The following is a 23,030-nucleotide window of genomic DNA, read 5'->3' on the forward strand; positions in this document are numbered from 1 at the left end:
CAGTCTATGATTCTGTGGGGAGGGGCTACATGTGCTCCATCTCTGTAGAGCAAGAGAGAAGCGCTACAATTTAACCCACTGTGTGTGTAGGTACTTGGTCTTGGATGCTCCAGTCCCTGTGAGTAGTTCACAGGCGAGATAACTAGTCTGTGGTATTTTTCATAGCATCCCTGAATGACTAAGGCACCATTTGCCTTTGTTTCCTGTAAGTCAAGGCTGGACTCCTAGTCTGGGACACCAAGTGTGGTTTGTGTATGCTTAGCCCAGGGAGTGGCTTTATTAGGAGGTGTGGTTGTTGGAGGAAGTGTGTCATTGTGGGTGTGGGCTTTAAGACCCTAGTCCTAGCTGCCTGGAAGTCAGTCTTCTCCTAGCAGCTTTCAGATGAAGATGTAGAACTCTCAGCTCCTCCTGCACCATGCCTGCCTAGATGTGGCCATGTTCGTACCTTGAGGAGGATGAACTGAACCTCTGAACCTGTAAGCCAGCCCCAGTTAAACGTTGTCCTTATAAGAGTAACTTTGGTCATGGTGTCTGTTCACAGCAGAAACCCTAAGACACCAAGTTACCCGTATGCCTGAAACAGATGTAGACTCTCATATCCTCGGCTGCTGAGGATCTTGAGGAAATGTGAAGCTCTGTAAATCTAGCTTTTCCTGAGTCCTAGAGAATGAGCTAGATCTCCAAGGCATACTTTAAATCTCAAGGGCTGAGTAGTTGGTCATGATAGATGTGAGATCTTGAGATGACCTCTAGTGATGACAAAATTTAGGTGTTGGGAACATCTCCTATGCTCAGCTGGAGACACATTGAACTGCAACTAGAGACTAAAATCACCCAGACCCAGCTTTGCCATGTTTTGATGTTCAAAACCCTAGGAGCTGTCTCAGACCCACTCCTGTGGGCAGGGATGGGCTGTGTAAATTATTTCCACAGCATGTTTTCCTGTCAAGGCAACTCAGAGGGTGCACATACACATGTATGCATGTGTGTGGAGACCAGAGAACAAGGTCATGTGTTATAGGAAACCTCTGCTAATTAAGGTTGAAGTTTACCATTAACTGGATAGCCTTCTGGGGCTCAGCACAATATGGAGGACTCCTTTCATTGGCAGGGATTCTCCTTCTCTGACCTTGTCTGGGTAGTTCAACACCCCCACCCCCCATCAGCTGTGTAATGTCAAGCCTTAGTTAGATTACAAGATCAACTTCCTTTATCCTGATAAGAACCCATTCAGCTAGCACCTGAGGTTCTTGAAATGGTTCTTCATTCTATTTTTTTTTTTTTTTTTTGGTGTTTTTGAGACAGGGTTTCTCTGTGTAGTCCTGGCTGTCCTGGAACTCACTTTGTAGACCAGGCTGGCCTTGAAATCAGAAATCCGCCTGCCTCTGCCTCCCGAGTGCTGGGATTAAAGGCGTGCGCCACCACGCCCGGCTGGTTCTTCATTCTAATGAGGCATTTTGGTTCTTTAAGCCTTCAGTCAATGACCTTTGCCCATCCTGGATGTTCCTACCCACAGTCCCCCAAAATGCTATAAGCCTCAAATCATCCTAAATAAAGTTGATTTGACTCCCTGCAGCTGGTTCTGGTACCATCATTTACCGTATGTACTCAGAGGGCTTCCACCCCACCCCATCATCTCTGCTCCCTTTGCCTGTGTGGACCATATCAGTAGATGATTCACCAGGGCAAGGAGACCCACAAAGTGGCTCCTGAGCTTCTATCTTTACTTCTTGTGTATATGTGTACTTGTGTGTGTGCATGTGTGATGGTGCACTTGTGGTGTCAGAGGCCAACTCCCGGTTTTCTGTCTCTATGGCTCTCCACTTTGTTTAGATAGGTCTCTCACTGAACCTACAGTTCCACATTTCAGGTCGACCAGATGACCAGCAAGCATCAGGCATCTGCACTCTGGTATATAAGCTTACACGAGTGAACACGTTACCCACTGAGCCATTTCCCTAGGCCTGCTTACCTCTCTCTGGATTAGAACTCTCCAAGTAGGCTAGGCTGGCTGTCCAGAGAGTTCTAGGGATCTATTTCTCCTCTACACCACTGTAATTACAAATGTGGACTACCATACGTGACTTTTCTTAGGTTTCTTAGGTTTTGAGGATTGAACTTGGGTCAATCATTTTACTGAGCCATCTTCCCTGCCTGGTTTCCTTTTTATGTGAACTTTTGACATACTCCATCATGGGGAAGTGTAGCTCTGGTGGTCCTGTCCTCCACCCCAAGAGGACTTCAGATCCCATGTTGGCTGGTTTCTTTCCTGATGGCATCCACAGGTTCTGAAAAGGAGGCTCACTCTCAGACCTCCATGATGCTCTCCCTTCGATGGGGGCAGATGACTTTGGTCTCCTTAGGCCAGAGAAAAGACAAAGTGACATGGAGCTGTGTAAGCTGTGTCTGAGAAGGGGAACTGTGTGAGGAGCCTCCAGCGATTTGCAGAGAATGGGCTGACTGACCCCTCTCCAACTCTTCACGTCTATCTCCTGCTTGCCCAGAGGACCACTGGAAAGGAGGAAGTTTGAAATACCAAAGTCCTGTCTCCCCCAAAATATGCTTTATTCTTGCATTACATTTGTGTTTCCAATTGTGAATAAAAAAATGGTTAGAAAGTGGTTACAAAACATCGTGAATGGACTAGAGGAGTGGCTGCCCTGGGGTCTGCCGCTTCTTCTCCTGGATGATGCAGTGTGGGCCTGGCGTGGAGGCCGGCTCAGTCGGGCTTTTCACTCTCAGGATCTAGAAAACAAAATGGCCACAGCTCACTACAGACCTCTGAGGCACTGGCCTCTCACCTAAGGCTGGGCCCTGGTGCCTGTGCACACAGCCCTGCCTGGGCACCTGGCTTCTATAGCAAAGGAAGAAGGGTGGGGTCAGAGCCATGCCAGGAGGTGGCTGTGCCCTGTACAGTCAGCCCTGTTCTCTGCACAGAGCTGGGATGACTGCCACCTGGATATCTTCTAAGAACAGCCAGACACTCAGTGATGACCACATAAGCCCAGAGAGACGAGGTCTCACCCCTGTCCCACTGGACCATTCTGGATTAAGCTGGCCTTGGAGCCCTGGGAGAAAACAGTGTCTCAGTTTCTGCTTAGCACCAGTGCTAAGGGTCTGAACAGAGGCAGCAAGCCCGGTGCTATATCTTGAGACAGCACCTCTAGCAGGAAGGGTCTCATGTTGCCTGGACCAGGTCTACAGTGCACACATATAAGGCAGTCCCCAAAGGATTTGCTGAACTACCACAGGACAAGTCCTCTTCCTAAACCAGCATCTTTCATAACTGGCTTCTTAGGAAGGCCAGTGCCTCTCATATGAGCTAGGCTGGCCCCTGTCCAACTCTACTCAACAAAGCTCAAGAGCCTGAAAGAAAAGCCCCTCAAGCCATGGGGGAGGGGAGCAGGAGTTCTTATGACTCATACAACCTGGGTTTTCTAGGATCCAGTGCCAGCTCTGGTGGGATTGGAAACGCAGGCTGCCCTCTGCCAAGGTTTGCCCTTTCTACCTGCACTTCTGAAAGCAATGTCTGCTGATGCGTAGTGGCTTGCAGAGCAGCCAACAGACGGCAGAGTAGGCTGCAATGCCAGGCTACAACTAACAGCCTGGTGACAGTGGGTCTGGGCCACCCCCAGCAGTACCAGTGCTGAGCGACCAGCAACCCCAGCAGAGGCTTTCCTCTTATCTCCCAGCGTCCTGAGTCCCGTCCTCTGGGGTACAGGACACATGGCTAGTGGCTCCAAGCAGAGGCCAGGCCAGGCCCACTTGGGCCGCCCAGAACTATCTTCTACAAGGCCAGTCAGCTTGGCTTTGATGTAAGTAGGGGGCAAGAACAAAAGCTGCCATTTCACAGTATTTTCAAGCAAATGTTTATTTTTCTCCTTCACACATACAGACTCTTGGGGATCCCATGCCACTAGCATTGTCACAGGAGGAAAGGACTTGGGCACAAGAGGAGCAAGACGACGTAGGCTCCGCTTTACTGAATGGGCCTGTGTGGTGTTGAGACTAAGACACAGAGAACAGAAATCTCTTATTGCAGCATTGCGGCCAGGGAGAAGCCTCTGCAGTCCCCTGGAAATTCAATTCTGACTGAATTGATGGAGTAGTGTATTTAAACCGAAATAATCTAGCTGCTTCTCCTGGGTACATCTGATCTGTACAGTTCACAGCGGGGGTCACCCCAGGCAGCCCACCCTCCAACTGGAGGCAGAAAATATTCACCCAGAGGGGGTCAGGGAGTTTTCATCTCCCCGCTCCCCCCCAGGGCAAGTGTCATGGAAACCTCCAGAAATGCTCCGCCCCTCAGTAGGCTGGCCTGAGGATGGCCTGGAGAGGAATTTGCAGGGTGGGGTGGGCAGAGCACAGGCCTCTGAAAACCATGGAAAAGAGGGAGAGAGTGAGTGGGGCCCCTGAGCTGGAAGGTCATGTTTGTCTGTATGGTGCTTACAACAGCCTGCTGGCTATCAGGGTATTCACCTGGCAGGATCCTCACGGCTCAACAAAGCTGGTGACACTCCTCACAGGGAGAACAACTTCAGGTAAACCTCGTGGTGGCTCTGTTACTGAAGACACCCAGGGTGACCTCGCTCTATCAAGGACTGAGCTGGACCTAACCAGCATTTCCAGGTCACATTGTCAGTGTTCCCTTTGTTTCTGTATAGAAGGCTTTTACACTCTCACTAGTTACCAGCTTCATATCTGTACCCAATTCCCACCTCTACAACATAACACAGTGGAGACAGCCATACGCATGCCACTGTAATGGAATCCGCTTTTGCGGATGAATGGCCTTTTAAAACATGTATTTCCATCATGGAAACAGAAAAGCTGGGATTCAAGGCACTGAGCTGCTGCAGGGGATGACAAGGTTCTAATCCTCTAACAAGGGCAGGCCCTGGGTGTGAGGACTGCCTCTGTAGACTGCAGGAACCTAAGAGTGACGGGGTCTGAGGCAGCAGGGAAAGTGTCTTGCTGCCCTCTCATGCCCCCTGGGCTGGGGCTCTGTGCCTTGTGCCCATGTGGAGGAGCCATGAGGAGGCCAAACCACAACTGGGTTCTTCTACACGCTTCAGAGTGTTCCATTTGGCCAGGGGCAGGGCAGGGCAGGAGGCTACGTGATGTGCAGCCGGGGGCCTGGTGTGCTGATAACAGGTGGCCGTAGAAACACTGGGAACACAGGGACCTGAGTGGGGCTCTGACTGCCCCAAGACCCTTCTGGGTTTCCTGAGGCCACCCAGGGTCCCCAGGACACAGGATCAGGGAGCAGGCCTCCATACTGACATAGAGGCAGTGTACAAGGAGGGCCTGAGAGGCTGGAGTGGACAGTACCTGGTATGGGCACAGGCAGGGCTGGAGTGGCTCCAGGAGTGGCTGTGGTGGACAGAGGGCCAGGGGCCGGGGCCAGACACGATGCCCCCACTGCTGCTCGAGGCACAGATGTCTATGAGACACAGAAACAAAAAGGAAGGCAAAGAAGGCTGCAGTCAGTCTGTCTCCTTGTATAGTCCAAGCATTTGTGTGGGAAATGGCTGCCCTCTCTCCCCTGTTCACTACATAGAGGTTTAGCTCCAGCTGTTTACCAGCCAGAGTATGTTGGGAGCAGAATGTGGGAGGGCAAAGGAGTGACCTACACATTTCCACTCAGCTGATACCATGGCATCTGGTTTGATGGTCTCATAACATGATACAACTACAATGGCCTGGGAGGCAGGAACCCTGAGGCAGGCCTCTGGTTTCTCAGGCACTTTGGCCTTAGAGGCCAGAGAAGGAGTCGACTTCTAAAGACAGAACTGGATATGACTACAACAAGAGAGATCAAGAACGGGCAGCAGCCTGCAGCATCCTAAACAAAACATTTGGAAAACTGAAGACAGTTACTATAAAAGATTTAACATCACAGTCCAGTGGGCTTCGATTCTATCTCACTCCAGGATAAGCCCCACTAGAAAGGCTACCCTGGAGTTCCCTGGCAAGCACTTGCCTAACACAGATGAGGCCCCGGCTTCTCTCCTCAGCACCACAAACATACAGACTACATAGAACGGCACAGCTGGTGTTCACCATACAAAGCAGGATGGACACCCCCAAACCCCACAACCCTTTTACAGAGGCATGCTCAGCAGTGAAGGCCTCTATTGAGCCAGAAGCCATACCTACAGAGGCCTTCCCCCAAGGCTCCTTCATGCTACTGGTCAATACAACAAGGGGACCCAGCCAAGATGAGACAAGGAAAGAAAACTGCATATCTGCAAATGACAAGCTTATGTCTACAGAAACCCACAGGAATGGCTGAACAAGTGCATTTAGCAGGACCGTAGGTTTTGAGGTACCCAGAATCAGTCACATCTTCATGAACTAGAAACATACAACTGGGAGATGAAATTTCCAAGGCTGCGCAGTTTATAACAACAGCACTCCCAATCATTAACCACCTTAGGATGAATTTAATGAGTGATATTAACACCCTACAGAGAGGTAAAGAAACAGATGCCAAGTTCACAGAACACTTAAGACTGGCAAGATGATAAATGTATCCAGTTCATTGACAGACTTAATCTACTGCCAAGAGACACTCCAGTGGGGTACCTAAAACCTGCAAAAACTTTAGGGCCCAGAAAACCCAAGGAAATCTTGAAGTTCAATAGTGGATGTTCTATCCCTGTAAACAACAAGCTTAACGAAGCTGGAGTAAGGCACCGACTGTGTACTGCTACACAGCTAAAATACATACTGTTGTACTACATACAACAGCTAAAATAGGAAAAAAAAACCCCAAAACCAAATTTAACCTCTTCTATTTTACACTCAACTCTGAGAAAGTAAAAAAGTGTCTATAACAGCCCCCGTGCATAAACGAGAGGACCAGAGTTCAGACTCCTAGCACCTACAGCCTGATATGCGGCACTAGTGTGTGGAGGGGCAGAGACAGATGGATTCCTGTAGCTCACTGGCCACACAGTCTAGCTAATTGGTGAGCACCCCACTCAGTGAAAGAGACCTTGTCTCCAAAAAGGTAAGGTGGGGAGAGATGGAGAAAACACTACATGTTGATATTTGGCCTCCATATACATTTTCACATACAAGCAGGCTAATACTCACAGTACACCCCCCCCCCATGGTGGAGGGATAAGGTGCATATGAGTAACATAAGACAAAACAGATATAACAGACTCCCACAAATCAATAATGAAAAGTTAAGTCAATCCCGACTAGGCACTTTATAGAAGATCCCTGTTAAAAACAAATCAAAGGCAAGTCAAGACAATAAAAAAAAAATCTCAAATTATTTTTACAAACGATTTTTCATTCCAATGTCCTTCACACAACGTTAAAATCTCTCAAGGCAATACAAGGAGTAAAGTGGAGGGGAAAAGAACAGAAAACCAGAAGATGCGACGTAAATAAGATACAGCATTGGCAAGTTTGGCAGAGAACTGTACATTTTTTTAAACTTTTATTTGTGTGTATGTATGTGTGTGCCTATATGTATGTGCATCTGTGCAGGTGTCCAGGAGAGCCAGAAGAGGGCCCTGGGTATTCTGGAGCTAGAGTTATAAGATATTGTGAGCCTCCAGATGTTGGTGCTGGGGGCTGAACTTGGGTCATCTGCAAGAATTTGAAATGCTAGAATCAGTGGCCTAGTCAGCTTAAGTTTTTATTTCTTATTCTAGTGCTGGGGACCCAACCCAGCATCCTTATAAACACTCTGCCAAGAGAATGGTTAAGCCAGAGACAGAAACAATAAGTTAGAAATGAATGAGATACACAACAAAGAATACCATCAAAGGTAACATAGTTTCTTAAAATGGCCAACGAAATTAACAAAACCTTAAGAGATATGGAAAAAAGGCAGGAAGGGAAGGAAGGACAGACACACGGAGAGAACTGGGGAGTCAGAAATCATCAATACGGAAATAACACATAGCAGGGATCTATCACACTGCTCCAAGTGTAACTGATTTTAAAAGTTACATGGTAACTGAGTTGAAAGTCTGGGCGAATTTAGGGACAAGGTAGCAATTTAGAGGGAAACAAAATTTAACAAAACTGTCAGGATAAGATAGAACACCCAAATGGTGTTAGAACTGGAAAAGAAAGAGGACTCCTAAGGCAAGCCTTCTCCAAGAGAAGAGTAGATGCGTGCTGAGTTCTACCAGCAACACCTACAGTGCAGGCTCAGGCACACGATATTCACGGCAGACCTCCAACTCCATGTGTGTCTGAAAAGTTTCAAAGCAGAAGTTCACAGAGGAATGTTTTCCACACAGAAAACAACATCTACATGATCCTTCAGCCCAGATGGATTCACCCATGAATTCACAAACCATTTAAAGTAGAAATAACACCAATTTCCCACACATTCCTCTAGAAAGCTGGAAACTCCTACAGCTAGCTCTGCCAAAATCTTATTATGTGCCAACACCTGCAAGGGTGGGCTATTTGCCCTGGCTCTCATTGGCCCCACTCGGATGCGGCTACCATTCAGGACTGAGGTACACCTGCCCTTTACAGCCTGGAGACAGATGAACATGATGCAGATGGAGGTGTGTTTGTCTACACTGAGGATGTAGACAGACTTTGGGCTACCTAGCTCAGGGATTCAGGTGTACCTGAGTTCTAGAGTCATAGACTGAACTTGTCCCCTGCTAGTCACAAGGATCACAGGAAGTCACTCTCGCCTCCTAATCATCACAGGGGCAAAGGCCTAGTTCTTTTTGGACTAGATGGACCCTGACCTTGGAAGCAGAGCATTTAGCAGAATTTGCCACCTGGCATCCAGGATTCTGGCAATGGCTCCTGGCCCTAGCCGCCATGCCTATACTACCATATCCCTCCCGGTAGAGTCAGTGCCCGTGCTCACTCACAGCCCGAGCGTCTCCAGAGGCCTCCATGTCGTGCAGCTTCTGCGTCTGCTTCAGCTGGTTGAGCGTGGGCTTCACTTGCGCTGCCCCCACGGTCTTCGTTGTCCACTCGTCCACCAACTTGTGCAGGTCGTCCGTGAAGGTGCCTTTCTTGTTGTTGCTGTTGTTCACCTGCGCCTGGACGTGCAGGGTGGGCTGGGGACCTGGCTCAGGGCCTGGGGCCAGGCTGCTGGTGGAAGACCCTGGGGAGTCATATAGGCCAGGATTGGTGATGCCACACACTCACCTAGCACCACTGACAGGCTGACCGAAGTCATTCTCACATGATGGCTGGGATAATTAACGGCTTACTCTGGCCAAGCAACACCTTGCTTCAAGAGGCGGTCTGCATCAGAGGGCTTTGCTACCAGGTATCAGACACCATGAGGCACCCTGTAGGCTATGGGTGACGGGGCTGTGCCAGGCAGGCAATACTTGTTTTTAAAGCTAGGCCAGGGAAGAGGATCCTGAACAGTTGGCAGTCTCCATTAGAGTCTACCTTAGGCCCACCACCACACGTCCCATTAGAGTCACATGTGAGAGCATGGGTAGCTCAGGCTCGTGGTGGGCTGGGGACCTGGCTCAGGGCCTGGGGCTACCCAGACTCGTGGGCACAGCCTGACACACATGGGCACTGGCATCCCAAGGACAGGGTCAGGTTCTTAGGCCTACTTTTCAGAATGCTCAATAGATGAGCACCGCCACCAGCCTTCTGGCACACCCTGGACAGACTGTTCATTGTGTTCTTGTGCCTTTCGATTGCTTAGCAGTTTGGAACTCAAGATGAGGAAATGGTGCCTTTTCTTAGAGCATTTGGGACGGTGGTAATGAAAGATATCATACCCAGAGTCCCTTAGGCAGACTCTACACCATCCAAGTCATAGCTAGGTGATACTGGGAGGCAGGGAGCTGGGACCTGGTATCCAGACCAGAGAGCTTGGCTGCTTCACCGAGAGACTGTTATAAAACAGGCTGCTGTGGCCAACACAGGACTTGTTGAACTGCCTCCTCCCCTCCTTCCTTCCCAATGCACATAATTCCACTTAGCAATTTTGAATAAGCCAATTTAAAATGTTTATATACCCCCCAAAAAACATCAAAAAAACAAAAAACCCTAAACAGCTAATGACCATCTCTTCAAACAAGCTGTTCCAAATGTAGTGAGCTTTAGTGGCCAGTGACCGGAAGGTACAGGTGAAGGATTACACGTTAGTGATGAGACTCGACAGACAGCTATCGCTACATGACGCTTTCAGCCAGAAAAAAAAAAAAAAAAAACAAAAAAAAAAATGAAAAACAGGGGTGGGAGAATTAAAAATAAACAGACAAGGGAGAGCAAAGGGGTGTGTGTAAGGGGCCTTGGTATCCCTCCTCCAGGAAGCATTCATCGTTAGCACTTCAAAGAAACACTGATGCCTAAGGTTTTAGAAAAGGACCCAATTAATAAATGGCAATATATGGACATTGTGGAGAAGGACAGGCCTAATAAGAGGTGACTGGCAAGATAGCACAAATTGTAGGAGCCATGGAGACACAAAGAGGAACTGGGAGGGAGCAGTTATCCAGACAGGCAGAAGCAAAGCAGAGCCCTGTGGGTCAGGGGCAAAGCAGGCCACGCTTTCGTGGGAGGCCCCGATGCGCGCTAGCCACAACAAAGCCCATGCGATGAGAGGGGACAAAGGAGGTTAAAAAAAAAACCCAGATAATTACTACTGCTGTGTTCTTTGCCTAGGCAGAGACGCTTCAGGGCTGACCCTGTAAGGGAAGAACAAAGGACACAAGACCACAGGGTTAGGCAGAACAGCACACATCGATCACGCTACCACATGTAAGCAAAAGTCATCAGTGTGCAGGGGGACAGACACAGGCAGCAGTCGGAGAGGGAGGCCAGCCTGGCCTGGGAGAACGGGGTGACATCCCCAGAGTTCGTGTGCAGGCTTCTCATGGGCTTCGCTGAGGAGGCAGAGGTGCCAGGGCGAGCCTTCAAGCTTCAGGGGGAAGGGTTTTGTCTCTAAAAGCATATTCCAGAAAAAGAGAAGGAAAAAAAGAAAAAAAAAAAAAACAGAAAACCAAACCCAAAAAATAAGATAAAGAAAAAGAAAAAGAAAAAAAGTTGCAAATCACACTACTTGCGTTTCAAACACCAGGCCTTTAGGAGCCCCACAGGTTGAGGCAGGGGAACCCACTGAAAGTCAGCCATGGGGTCCCTGAATGGAGCCAGGCTCAGCCTGGGCTGGCCACCAAAGCCACCAGAGGTTTTCCAAGTGCAAAAAGATACATTGTTTTGCAGGTCTGAGGCCAATTCTGGATCCCAGATGGCTGCCTTGGACCAGGTCAGACAGGGGCACCTAGCAGGGATATTAGAATCTGTCTTGGGGTTGATATGGATTTAGGAGACACTGTGCCTCTTTTCTGTTGATTCACTTTCCCCAGGGGAATGAGAAACATCTTTATTGGACCACCACTAAGCAAGCCTAGCCCCACTGCCCTGAGCCCGTTCAGGGTCAGGTAGACAACATACAGTGTCTAGAGGAATGGAGTAACCCAGGAGGCCAGGGCCAGCGTGGGCTAGAGTAGGTGCTGCCATTCTGTCTTATCCTATGGCTTACTCTAGGAGCTATAACTGGCAAGGAAGAGCTCAGACTTCCCCAAGGTCACTTGGCAAAGCCATACTAGCATAGCAGGTCTGTACTCCAGCCCTTAGATCCCCCCAATCCTAAACATATCCCCCAGGAAGGGAGTGGTCTCACACACAGCACTGGCTCACAAGTCAGCCAGTCTAGAGGTTTGGGAAATCAGAACACTTATAACTGTTCTAGGAGGGCTGATACTCTTACCCTGAGGGATAGGGCATAAGTGCTGGCCAGCCCTTGGCCAGAGGTCATGAAGCCCAAGGTGTGTGCACTGAACATGAAGTACAGCTGCAATGGACTTTGAGTTTATTCTATATGGTCTCTAAGGCTACAGTGGGGGGAAATGAGGTGTTTGTCAAATAATTCAATTTTCAAATAAAAAGAAGGGAGATAGAGAGGAGGGATCGGGAAGATAACTTGTGTTGCAGAGAGGGAATCTCAGTTTACTTTTGGAGGAAAAGGGGCTGTGGATGCATGACTCAGTCCTTCCTATGGACTGGCCATGGCTGTCACCAGACTCAGGCGATCATGGTCGTTAGTTCCCATCCTCCATATCCCTCCTGGACTGGCCCCAGATGACCAGGGTACACAGCACCAGGCTCTAGACAAGTCAGTCGTGTTTGTCATTCTTTGTTAACTCTAAGGCCACAGTGCTCTCTGTATTGATGCAGAGTCTCAGGGGAGTATCCAGTACCATGTCAACAGTCCTGCATATTCCTACATGGCTCTCAGTCTACCACAGACACCATCTCTGCCTGGGGCATCTGATGAACAAAGTTGGCCCCCACCAGGATAGGCACTGGCAGGCTCCTGCTAGTCAGGATGGCACTAGGTGAGCTATCAAGCCAGCCAGAGGCAGGATGGTTTCAAGCAGTCCCATCCTGGTGCCCTTAGATACCCTACTTGTGTCCCTGCAGTGAGGTAAGGTCTCTGCATAACGAGATGGTTATGCATCACTGGTGAGTTGACAGCACATCTTCTCCACAGTCTATAGCCACCACCTCAGGAACTTGGCTGGCAACAAGGATTTCCCAAGCATGGCGATGTGAAGTTCAGAGTGGAGGACTATGACAGATACTTAGAGTGGCTGCAGCCTGGAGCAAATCCTCACATCTGTTCTCTGCATCTCAAATATTGATGAGGTTCACAAGAACAGTCCTCCTCAGGGAGTCAGCCCTCCTGGTGCCAAGTAGCTCCCGTCCAGCATCTCCTATAGCTAGCCCAGATGGCTTAGCCCCATCCCAACCTCCCACAGGCTAGTTCTAACTACAGACCACTAGCCCTCCACCTCCACCATACTCTGATGTCAAAAGCAAAAATCCCCCAGAGCTGTTTCTATAAGGGACAATCTTATTCTCAAGCAGAGAAAATAACTAAAAACTACCCACGAAGGATCAGCTCAGAAACAGGATGCCTTGGTTCAGTGCAAGATAGCTCAGTTGGCTTTGAGATGTACATCACTGGGTCTTACAGAGCCTGGAGCTAACATGTCTGCATTCACAGACCTCAGTGGTAAGCCTAGGCTATGGAGTGTGGATGTGGTCGGTCCCTCTTGTTCCCTGTTGGGGACCTCACTGGATTCTCTCTTATCACTAGTAAGAGATGGGAACAATCCAAAGAGGAAGAGGGCGGAGGGCTTAAGAGGGTCCCTGAACCAGACTCAAGGCAAATGATACATCATGATACATCATGAGACCTCATGTTTCTTAAGCCACAGCAAGAAACTCAAGGTGACCATGCCTGCCTGAGAATGGGTCAGACACAAGAGAAGTAGACTGTACCCATGGTTTCTCAACTACAGAAGCCCAAGTGTGGCCTTGGGTTTCACAGACATGGACAAGCAAGTGGTCATGGGGTCGGCCAGGACCCTGCCCAGACTGGGAGAAGGGAACGATTTAGGATTCATTCTCCCTGGAGGCTTGTGGTGATCTGAATAAGGATGGTCCCTGTAGACTCACATGTTTGAATGCTTAGTCATCAGGGAGTGGCACTACTTGAGAAGGATTAGGAGGTGTGGTTTGTTGGAGTAGATGTGTCACAGATATAGGCTTTGGGGTTTCAAAAGCACAAACCAGATAGATAGATATAGATATAGATATAGATATAGATATAGATATAGATATAGATATAGATATAGATAGATAGATAGATAGACAGATAGATAGATAAACAGGGAGGTGGAGGGCTGGAGAGATGGCTCAGTGGTTAAGAACACTGTCTACTCTTCCAGAGATTTTGAGTACAAATCCCAGCAACCACATGGTGGCTCACAACCATCTATAATGAGGTCTGGTGCCCTCTTCTGGCCTAAATGCAGGCAGAACACTGCAGATCCAGAGATAGAACTCTCAGCTACTTCTCCTGCCTGTGTGCCTGTGTCTGCCTATGTGCCTCCGTGCTCCCTGCCATGAGGATAGCTCTGAAACTCTAAGCAAGCCCTAATCAAATGTTTTATTTTATAAGAACTTCTGTGGTCACAGTGTCTCTTCACAGCAGTAGAACACTAAGACAAGGTCTCTCTACTCATGGCCTATCTCCACCTGCCCCTTGTCTCAGGTTCAAACCTGCCTTGGGAGCCCTCTATTGCTCTGCCTGGCTCCACCAGAGACAGGTCCTCCAGCTTACCCAGTGACCTGAGCTCAACCTGCTCTTTGGGGCTCTTTTTCCTTCTCTGGGCTTCCATGAAGCCCAGATATTTCTATACTTAAAGCTTAAAGAATATTTTGTGTTCCTAGAGCCTCCTGTCTCTAGGAAGCTGGGACATCACACATAAAACCCTCTAGGTTGATGATGGTCATCTCCAATCACACAGCTTCACAGAGGTAGGCATAGTCTGAGTGTCTTAGCAGCTGCCTGCAACTCTGCCCCAAAAGTTCCTCTCTCCTCTCAGGCTCTTGGCCAGGCTCCCTCTTTCTGTCACTTGTCTTTCCATGCTATGCTCAGGGAGCACTGCTCTCCCCCACAATCCAGGCTCAATCCTCACAGGACTCACATCTCCTCTTGAGGACACTCTACAGGTTATCCAGAAACCATCACACAGACAGACAAATGGACATCTTAGTGAGAGACCTGGATCCCTAAAACTCAGAGGTCAGCAGCATGTGGGATAAAAGGGCCTTTTTGGGTCTTCATTTCCATAGAGCGAGCTAGCACAGGACTCTCCCTATTATGAATCATAATGACAGGGACCAGAGTAGGGACTCATCTGGGCTCTGCCTGGCAGCCCCTTGAGAACATGTAGGGGCCATAGAATGCTGAGGCAATCCAATGTGGTTTGGTAGGCCAGGCTATGAACCAGCAAACCACTGTGGGCAGCACAGAAACACTTGAAACTACCTGGCCAAGCCTGCTCAGATGTTCCTTCCTTCTGGTCCCCTCTCCTAAATGTATGTATGTATGTATATACATATATATATGTATGTATACATACATACATATATATAATCTCAGGCCAATAACTCACAGCAAAACCATGAACACCATTTAAAAACATGACCTGAGACACAAAAGCAGCTCTCAGAGCCATGACTGTGATCACTGTGACAAATTACCATGTGCTCTGCCCTGGGGACAGGATGTACCCAGAACTCCAGGTGCTGTCACACCTGGGGACCTCATGTGAGTTGTGTGCCCACAAGGCACAGCAGGAGAGGCCTCAGGCAAGCAGGGCTCAGAATGAGGCTGGCAGGGGGAAGCTCTCCCAGTCCTTCTCATCCTCGACTCAACAACTGACCAGAAGTTAGAGAGACGCGCTGCAAGCCAGATGTCACCGTGCCACAAATGACTGAACAGAGAAGAAGATGTCAAGAAGCCCCTGGTACTTGCACAGAGCCATGTGCCCTTGACCCGTCCACCTGGAGAAGGATGACCCACTGTGTGCCTTGGATGCAAGGAGTGGGGAAGGGCAATAGTCCCTACCACAGACATGGTCTCTGGGTCCCCACAAGCACAATGTATCTTTATTGTACAAGCAAAAAGTCATGTGCCCCAGACCAGTATCTCCAAGCCAATTGTCAAAAGGCTCCTTTTTTTTTTTTTCCTATTAAAAAAACAAAAACCTAAAAGCTCCACAGCTTTGGATTGATCTGCCAATCATTATGAGGGTTAAAAACAAATCGCACCAGGGTGAGTCTGTCCCAGCAGGTGGGCTCTCCTGGGCGCTAGAAACAAGTCCCAGGGTCTGTGAGGGAGACTGGCACTGGGTTTGAGTCTGGCAGAAGTTGGAGGAGCTGCCTCACTGGCTTCATCCCTGATGTCATATGGGTTAGCTGACGACTGTGGAGCAGAGGGCTCCAGCTAGGAGGGGAGAGAACAGGGACCAGGCAGGATGTAGGTTCCAATGCAAGAGCTACGTGGAACAGGGAAGGTGTCTACTCATCTTTTTGAGTTGGAGTTAGCAGAGAGTAGGGAGAAATGGCAGAGGGGACTAGCCCTCCCTGTAGGATGAGTTTGAGGACCAGGAAGCCCTAGCTGGAGCAAGTTCTTTGTTTTGCAGTGCAGGGGTTAGAAAGGACCCAGGGCCTTTCTTTTGCATGCTAGGCAAGTGCTGGGCCACTGATCTATCGCCCCTCCCCTGACACCCCTGAAGCACATTCTTAGCATCCCCACATGCAGGGAATGGGACAGAGGGTGGAGACAGAGCTGGGTGCTGGGCTTTGGGCCCTACACAGAAGTCACACCTCCCAGGGACATTAGGGCTATGTAAGTCTGCTACATGCATGTGGTGGGAGTTCAGGTACATGTGTGACACACTAGGTCTCTGGAGAAGGCTGGGGTTGTCTTTTTGTTGTCATTGGAACTGGGAGACAGCAGACATGTATACTGGCCACAGTTGCAACAGAAAAGAAAACTACGTCCAACAGAAGAAAAGAAATTAAATGAGGTGACAGGAGGGGTGCGGGATGCGCCGGCATGTGTGGGACGGAGGTAGGTACGCCGTTGCGCATGATTTTGGTGCCTGGATGCAGCCAAGAGCATGCACACAGCCGTCTGGAGCTGGGTGACTATGGACACTGTGTGCGATGGGAGAGGCTTGTGGGGGTCCACCTTCTGCATGGAGGAGGTGACTTTTAGGGGTTGGAGTGGTGTCCTATGAAATGTATGAGAGGTGATGAAGATGGGGTGGGAGGGGGGAGGGGAGAAACCAAGGGCTAGGAGGTGGGAAAATACAAAAGAACAAATACAGACAGATGGACACAGATACGGGTCCACTGAGGAATCGAGCACGAGGCTTGCTACTAGACTTATAGGCCCCTCTCTCAGACGTTGGGTGGTAAACCGTCCAGCCTGCAAATGAATATAAAGGGAAGAGAACAGAGAGACACTCATCAAGTACAGGTTGCTGCGATTCCTCCTCCACACCAACAGCCACACACCAGCCTTGTAACTTAACATCCGTGGCTCCACCTAGCCCAGCCCAAGCACCAAAAGCCACTGACCACAGAATGGGAGGAGGCAAACGGTAGGAGAGGAAGAGAAGCGGCCCGGAGGAGGAGGGGTGGGGCAGGTGGGGCACCTTTATCGGTCACCATGATTTCTCTGGACAGAGATGGTGAGGACAGGAAAGCGCCTTATCGAGCAGCTGCTGCCGTCCATGGCAGTGATGAGCAGACATCCCAGCCTGAGAGCTGAGCCCTTGTCCCCTAGCCGTCCCGTGGACTTTGGAAGGACGCGGTGTTTAGCACCGTCTGGCTCTGCTGTGGGAAGCAGGCAGGGCAGGGTAGCCAGGGCCTAGGAACAGGCATCGCAGAACACAGCAAGATGCCAGGCCCCGTCCCCTCCCCAGTCATCGGGCTGATCCCTCCTGGTCATGGCCACTTCCTGAGGTCCCCTTTAGCAACCCATCGCCTGCCTCTGAGCCGCTTACATGGCGGGACAATTCCATTCTTTGTATTCAAAGACTACACCTTTACAATTTTCTCCTCTGTTTGTTTTTATAAAGCTGCTTAGCAGCCTTAGCTGTAGCTCTGGACCCCTCTACACACACAGGCGTGCTTCTGGGACACCTCTGAGGCCCTACGTGGCTGGCACATGCTTGGAGACAGGCAAGCTGGAAATCACCTTGGCCACGCGCTCCGCCTCCATCACTGGCTAAACCGGAGCAGATGTCTGTGGACAGAGAGGCCCGAACGGAGCAGGGCTGCTGGGTCTGAACTGCCTTGGTGCCCGGGGGCGTGCTGGCGTGGGCAGGGTCCTTAGTGGGAGGGCCTCTGCTGGAGTCAGACAAATGACCTGGGCGAGGGGGGGAGAAGAGGTGACAGGCACCATGAGGCGCCACTGGGCAGGGAAGGGTATGGCTGGGTTGGTTTCCTGCTCTCTGCTGGGTGACCTTGGGGAAGTTGAATCTCTTGTAGAAAACCAGTATACAGACAAGCTCCTGATCTGAAGTGCTGGGGCCAATCAAAAAAAATGTCCCCCTTTACCAAGTCCCAGTGCCATGCCAGACCTATGTTGTGCAAGTTAAGTGGCAGGTAACGGATGTGAGCTCAAAGTGACACGTCCTTTGCACACGTCAATGCAGAGCTTCCCCTTAGCTTTGGGATTGGCACTGTGTTTACATCACTTGTGCAGTGTGTAAGTGGTTCACAATTAGGGAGTGCTTGCGGGTCATTCAGTAGTGGCTTCCCATCTGTCATGTTTGGAGATTGGGGTTCATGGATCCCCCACAGTACACACTGCACCACAGCTCTAGGGGCCTCAAGGGAACCCTGACATGCAAAGGGTGTTGCCTGGTGCCCAGGCTCTGCAGCACCAGGGTCTGGGTACCACTATCACAAGGCCTGGAGAACACTCTATCCTCTCCCTAGCCACCTGATACCCAGCAAGCAGGGGCTAATGTGTGCCTGAGTTATAGGGCTAGAGGAAGCAGTCACTTCCATCCCAGGGTGTATCCTACATGTAGGATCAGGGATGGAATGCCCTGGGGCTTCCTAGATGCAATGTGGTCCAGGAGTGGCTCCCTCCTTCCACACAGGGCCAAGGCCTGGCTCCATGCAGCCCCTATCCTCACACAGGCCTTTCCATCAGCACTAGAATGGAAGCCTGGGGTTTCCCTGGCCTTGCAGAGACTCCTAGCTCCAGTATAAGGAGATCCAGGAAAAAGAAAACACCTACACTCTTCCAGGTCTGGAGATATTACACCAACCCAGAGCCAGCCTCTCAGGCTAACTTAGGGTCCCCCGGCAGCCTCTCAGGCTAACTTAGGGTCCCCCGGCACCATCCCTCCTCAGTCCAGGTATGGCCCTCCCACAGAAGCAGCAGACCTGTGCTGGAGGCCACGACCTTGAGCTGTTGCACCAAGGGGTTCAGCAGCTTGCCAGCCTTCAATTTGCTCTTGCTGGTTTTCCTCCTGCGGCCCATAGGGGGTGCAGTGTGGAAGAACCCCACATTGGGAGGGAGCGGCTTGCCCAAGCGTCGGTACAGGGCTTCGATCTCCTGCTTCTGCTGGCTCTGTAGCTCCGAGATTTCCTTCAGGTGCCTGGAGCAGAAGAGAGGAGGCAGGGCAGGTGGGCTTCTCCTTCAGGGAAAAGCCAGGCTGCACCGGCACAAGGAATGCTGCCTTGTCTGCAGGCTTTCAATGGCACGGTCTAAGCCAGGTGGGAGCACATAGGTCAAGTTTCCAGACATCCAGATTCATGATCACTAAATTGTCACAATACCCAAGGAAGCATGGATTATCCCATGCCTGCCCTTCTGCTTACAATTAAAGCCCTAAGCATCAGCACAGACAGAGAAAATTAGTAGGTCCCTGGAACCAAGACCCTTTATCTCTCTTTCTCAGACAGGGTCTCACATACCCAAGGCTGGTCCCAGATTTGCTATGAGCTTGGACTCATGATTCTTCTGGCTCTCCCTCTAAGTGCTGGGATTATAGGTGTGCCGCACTGTGCACAGCTGGTCTACCTCTGTTCATTAGGGCATTTTAGGGCAAAGTGTATTATTTTCCCCATGAAAGGCAGGAAGATGACTTAGAGAATTGGCTAGCAACTGTGTGAGATGTGTGGTTGATAAACAGTTCCACTAGATCTACTACAGAGGGCTACTGTCAGGATTATGGCACAGGTAAGAAGGCAGGTAGACTGCAGATAGGACAGGGTGTGGGCAGGGCAGTCTCCAGGACAGCAAAGGGAAGAATGCAGGTCCTTATGGGTCTTGCTTACCATCTTCCCTGCTACCCTCCTGTTGTGGTAGAAGCTAAACTTCACTGTATTTAAGAGCCTGATATCACCCTGACACGGCGGCCTCAGCCTATTTCCTCTGTCTCTTATGTTGGGAAAACAGGTGTTTTTCACAGTTGAAAATGAGAAGACAAATGCTAACTTCCTGCCTACATCTTCAATGGTGGCCAATCTTTTGTTTTAAGACAGGATTTCCCTATGTACTCCTGGATGGCTTGGGGCTCAATATATACCCTAGGCTAGCCTTGAGCCTTCAGCAATCCTTTTAGCTCAGCCTCCAGAGTACTGGAATTATAGGAGAGGTGTTAAGCCTTGTTCTCTAAATTTTTTAAAAAGAGTTTCTTTAGTTAAAAAATTAAAAAATATCAAAGAGCTAATGTGTAAAATGCCTGCTATGAAAGCATGAGGATCTGAGCTTGGGTGCCCAGCACACCTGTAATCCTGGCACACCTGTAACCCTGGCACACCTGTAATCCCTACACACCTGTAACCCTGGCACATCTGTAATCCTGGAACACCTGTAATCTTGGAACACCTGTAACCCTGGCACACCTGTAACCCTGGAACACCTGTAATCCCTATACACCTGTAATCCTGGAACACCTGTAACCCTGGAACACCTGTAATCCCTACACACCTGTAATCCTGGCACATCTGTAATCCCTACACACCTGTAATCCTGGAACACCTGTAACTCTGGCACACCTGTAATCCCTACACACCTGTAATCCTGGCACCCCTGTAACCCTGGCACATCTGTAATCCCTACACACCTGTAATCCTGGCACACCTGTAACCTAGGCACATCTGTAATCCCTACACACCTGTAATCCTGGAACACCTGTAACTCTGGCACACCTGTAATCCCTACACACCTGTAACCCTGGCACATCTGTAATCCCTACACACCTGTAATCCTGGAACACCTGTAACTCTGGCACACCTGTAATCCCTACACACCTGTAATCCTGGCACCTCTGTAACCCTGGCACATCTGTAATCCCTACACACCTGTAATCCTGGCACACCTGTAACCTAGGCACATCTGTAATCCCTACACACCTGTAATCCTGGCATACCTGTAACCCTGGCACACCTGTAATCCCTACACACCTGTAACCCTGGCACATCTGTAATCCCTACACACCTGTAATCCTGGAACACCTGTAACTCTGGCACACCTGTAATCCCTACACACCTGTAATCCTGGCACCTCTGTAACCCTGGCACATCTGTAATCCCTACACACCTGTAATCCTGGCACACCTGTAACCTAGGCACATCTGTAATCCCTACACACCTGTAATCCTGGCATACCTGTAACCCTGGCACACCTGTAATCCCTACACACCTGTAACCCTGGCACATCTGTAATCCCTACACACCTGTAATCCTGGAACACCTGTAACTCTGGCACACCTGTAATCCTGGCACATCTGTAATCCTGGAACATCTAATCCTGGAACATCTGTAATCCTGGCACACCTGTAATCCCTACACACCTGTAATTCTGGCACACCTGTAACCCTGGCACACCTGTAATCCCTACACACCTGTAATCCTGGGATACCTGTAACTCTGGCACACCTGTAATCCCTACACACCTGTAATCCTGGCACCCCTGTAACTCTGGCACACCTGTAATCCCTACACACCTGTAATCCTGGCACACCTGTAACCCTGGCACATCTGTAATCCCTACACACCTGTAATCCTGGCACCCCTGTAACTCTGGCACACCTGTAATCCCTACACACCTGTAATCCTGGAACATCTGTAATCCTGGCACCCCTGTAACTCTGGCACACTTGTTATTCTGGAACACCTGTAATCCTGGCACACCTATAACCCTGGCACACCTGTAATTCTGGCATACCTGTAACCCTGACACACCTGTAATCCTGGCACATCTGTAATCCTGGCACCCCTGTAACTCTGGCACACTTGTAACTCTGGAATACCTGTAATCCTGGCACACCTATAACCCTGGCACACCTGTAATTCTGGCATACCTGTAACCCTGACACACCTGTAATCCTGGCACATCTATAATCCTAGCATACCTGAACACTGGCACATCTGTAACTCTGGCATACCTGTAACACTGGTACACTTGTAACCCTGGCACACCTGTAATCCTGACACACCTGTAATCCCAGCACACCTGTAACCACAGCACACCTGTAGCTCCAGCACTGGGGAGGAAGAGACAGGAATACACCTATGGCATCCTGGCCAGAAAGTGTAGACAAATTTGTGAACCCCAGCTTCAGTGAGATACTCTGTTTTAAACCTAAGAGGGGAAGTGATGAGATGCCTGATCTTGACCTCTGGAAACTCTTCATTTGCATACACAAAGGTGTGGATGCCTACATACACACTGACACATACTAGTGCACACACACATGTACATTCATTCATTCATACACAAAGCAATCAGTAAACACCAAGTGAAAGTGATTTTCTCCTTGCAAACTTAGGGAGAGACAGCAGTATATCTCCAGAGGATGGCTGTCTGCCTGTGGGTCTGTTGGGGTGAGCAGACAAGACTCCTTCTTTAGGATTCAGAGCACAGGTCAGTTTGGAGGTCTCAAGTGGTGCCCTCCTCCATTTTCTCACCTCAATGGAAGTTCCACTATGGTCACTTGGGACTACTTTGCTAAGAGCCCCAAGACTGGTAGTCTTCATCATCCCCCCTCCCCCACAATCTTGCAGAAGCTTTGCAGTCTCAGTGTCTCCTCCTCTCTCAGGGCACCTGTAGCTGCTTAGCTCATTTAGACAGTTAAAGCAAATCCCTGCGCTTCAGCCACTGGTGGGGGTCTCATGGGCCACACGCCAGAAGCTCGCCTGTCAAATTCTACTCTCCCACCCTGAAGGGCAGCTCAGGGCATTAGTAATCCCTGATCATAGAGACACAGAGTGAGTACTTTCTGGGTGAGAGGCCAGCTGAGAGAGACAGACTCTGAGACAGGAAGAGACAGGGGGCAATCAATAGGGAAGGAAGGAGGTGAGGATAGACAGCCTGAAGAAGGTGCAGGTCTCCTGATCCCAGCATGTACTTGAGAGCTGTGTGACAATAGTCATGCAGATGACAGAGCATGGTTGGCCCAGTGCAAAGACATCCTAGATGGGTCCTCAGCTTGGAGGGTAGAACTTAACTGGCCTTCTCCACTGTCCCATCGCCCTGACTAGAGCCCACCAGTAGACACCTCACGGCTTGATTTAAACTCCATCCAATAGTCCCGACTAGGTCCAGGCTGGCTGGATGAGCCCTCCCCAGCCATGTAGGCTACCATCCCCTCCCTATGCTGATTGGG

The 23,030-nt window shown here is 49.8% G+C and overlaps 1 protein-coding gene across 28 annotated transcripts in view; it reads right to left on the reverse strand.

Moving 5' to 3' along the window:
* Positions 1 to 2,541: 2,541 nt before the first annotated feature.
* Positions 2,542 to 23,030, reverse strand: part of Wnk2 (WNK lysine deficient protein kinase 2) — a 112,273-nt gene continuing 91,784 nt past the window's right edge. For 5 of the 28 annotated variants that reach the window (XM_011244415.3, XM_006516974.4, XM_011244416.3 and 2 more), the window contains 6 exons: positions 18,799 to 19,013; positions 17,597 to 17,767; positions 16,724 to 16,822; positions 10,614 to 10,658; positions 8,868 to 9,106; positions 3,853 to 5,443 (listed from right to left, as the gene is read on the reverse strand). In XM_011244415.3, the coding sequence (XP_011242717.1) occupies positions 5,114 to 5,443; positions 8,868 to 9,106; positions 10,614 to 10,658; positions 16,724 to 16,822; positions 17,597 to 17,767; positions 18,799 to 19,013 (1,099 nt within the window). In that variant the 3' untranslated portion in view covers positions 3,853 to 5,113. Of the gene's footprint in view, positions 2,746 to 3,840; positions 5,444 to 8,867; positions 9,107 to 10,613; positions 10,659 to 16,723; positions 16,823 to 17,596; positions 17,768 to 18,798; positions 19,014 to 23,030 lie in introns of those variants that run through there. The other 23 variants (NM_029361.4, XM_030247449.1, XM_017315627.2 and 20 more) reach the window with 17 other exon arrangements.

Source organism: Mus musculus, chromosome 13 (assembly GCF_000001635.26).
Source record: "Mus musculus strain C57BL/6J chromosome 13, GRCm38.p6 C57BL/6J".
Classification (NCBI taxonomy): domain Eukaryota; kingdom Metazoa; phylum Chordata; class Mammalia; order Rodentia; family Muridae; genus Mus; species Mus musculus.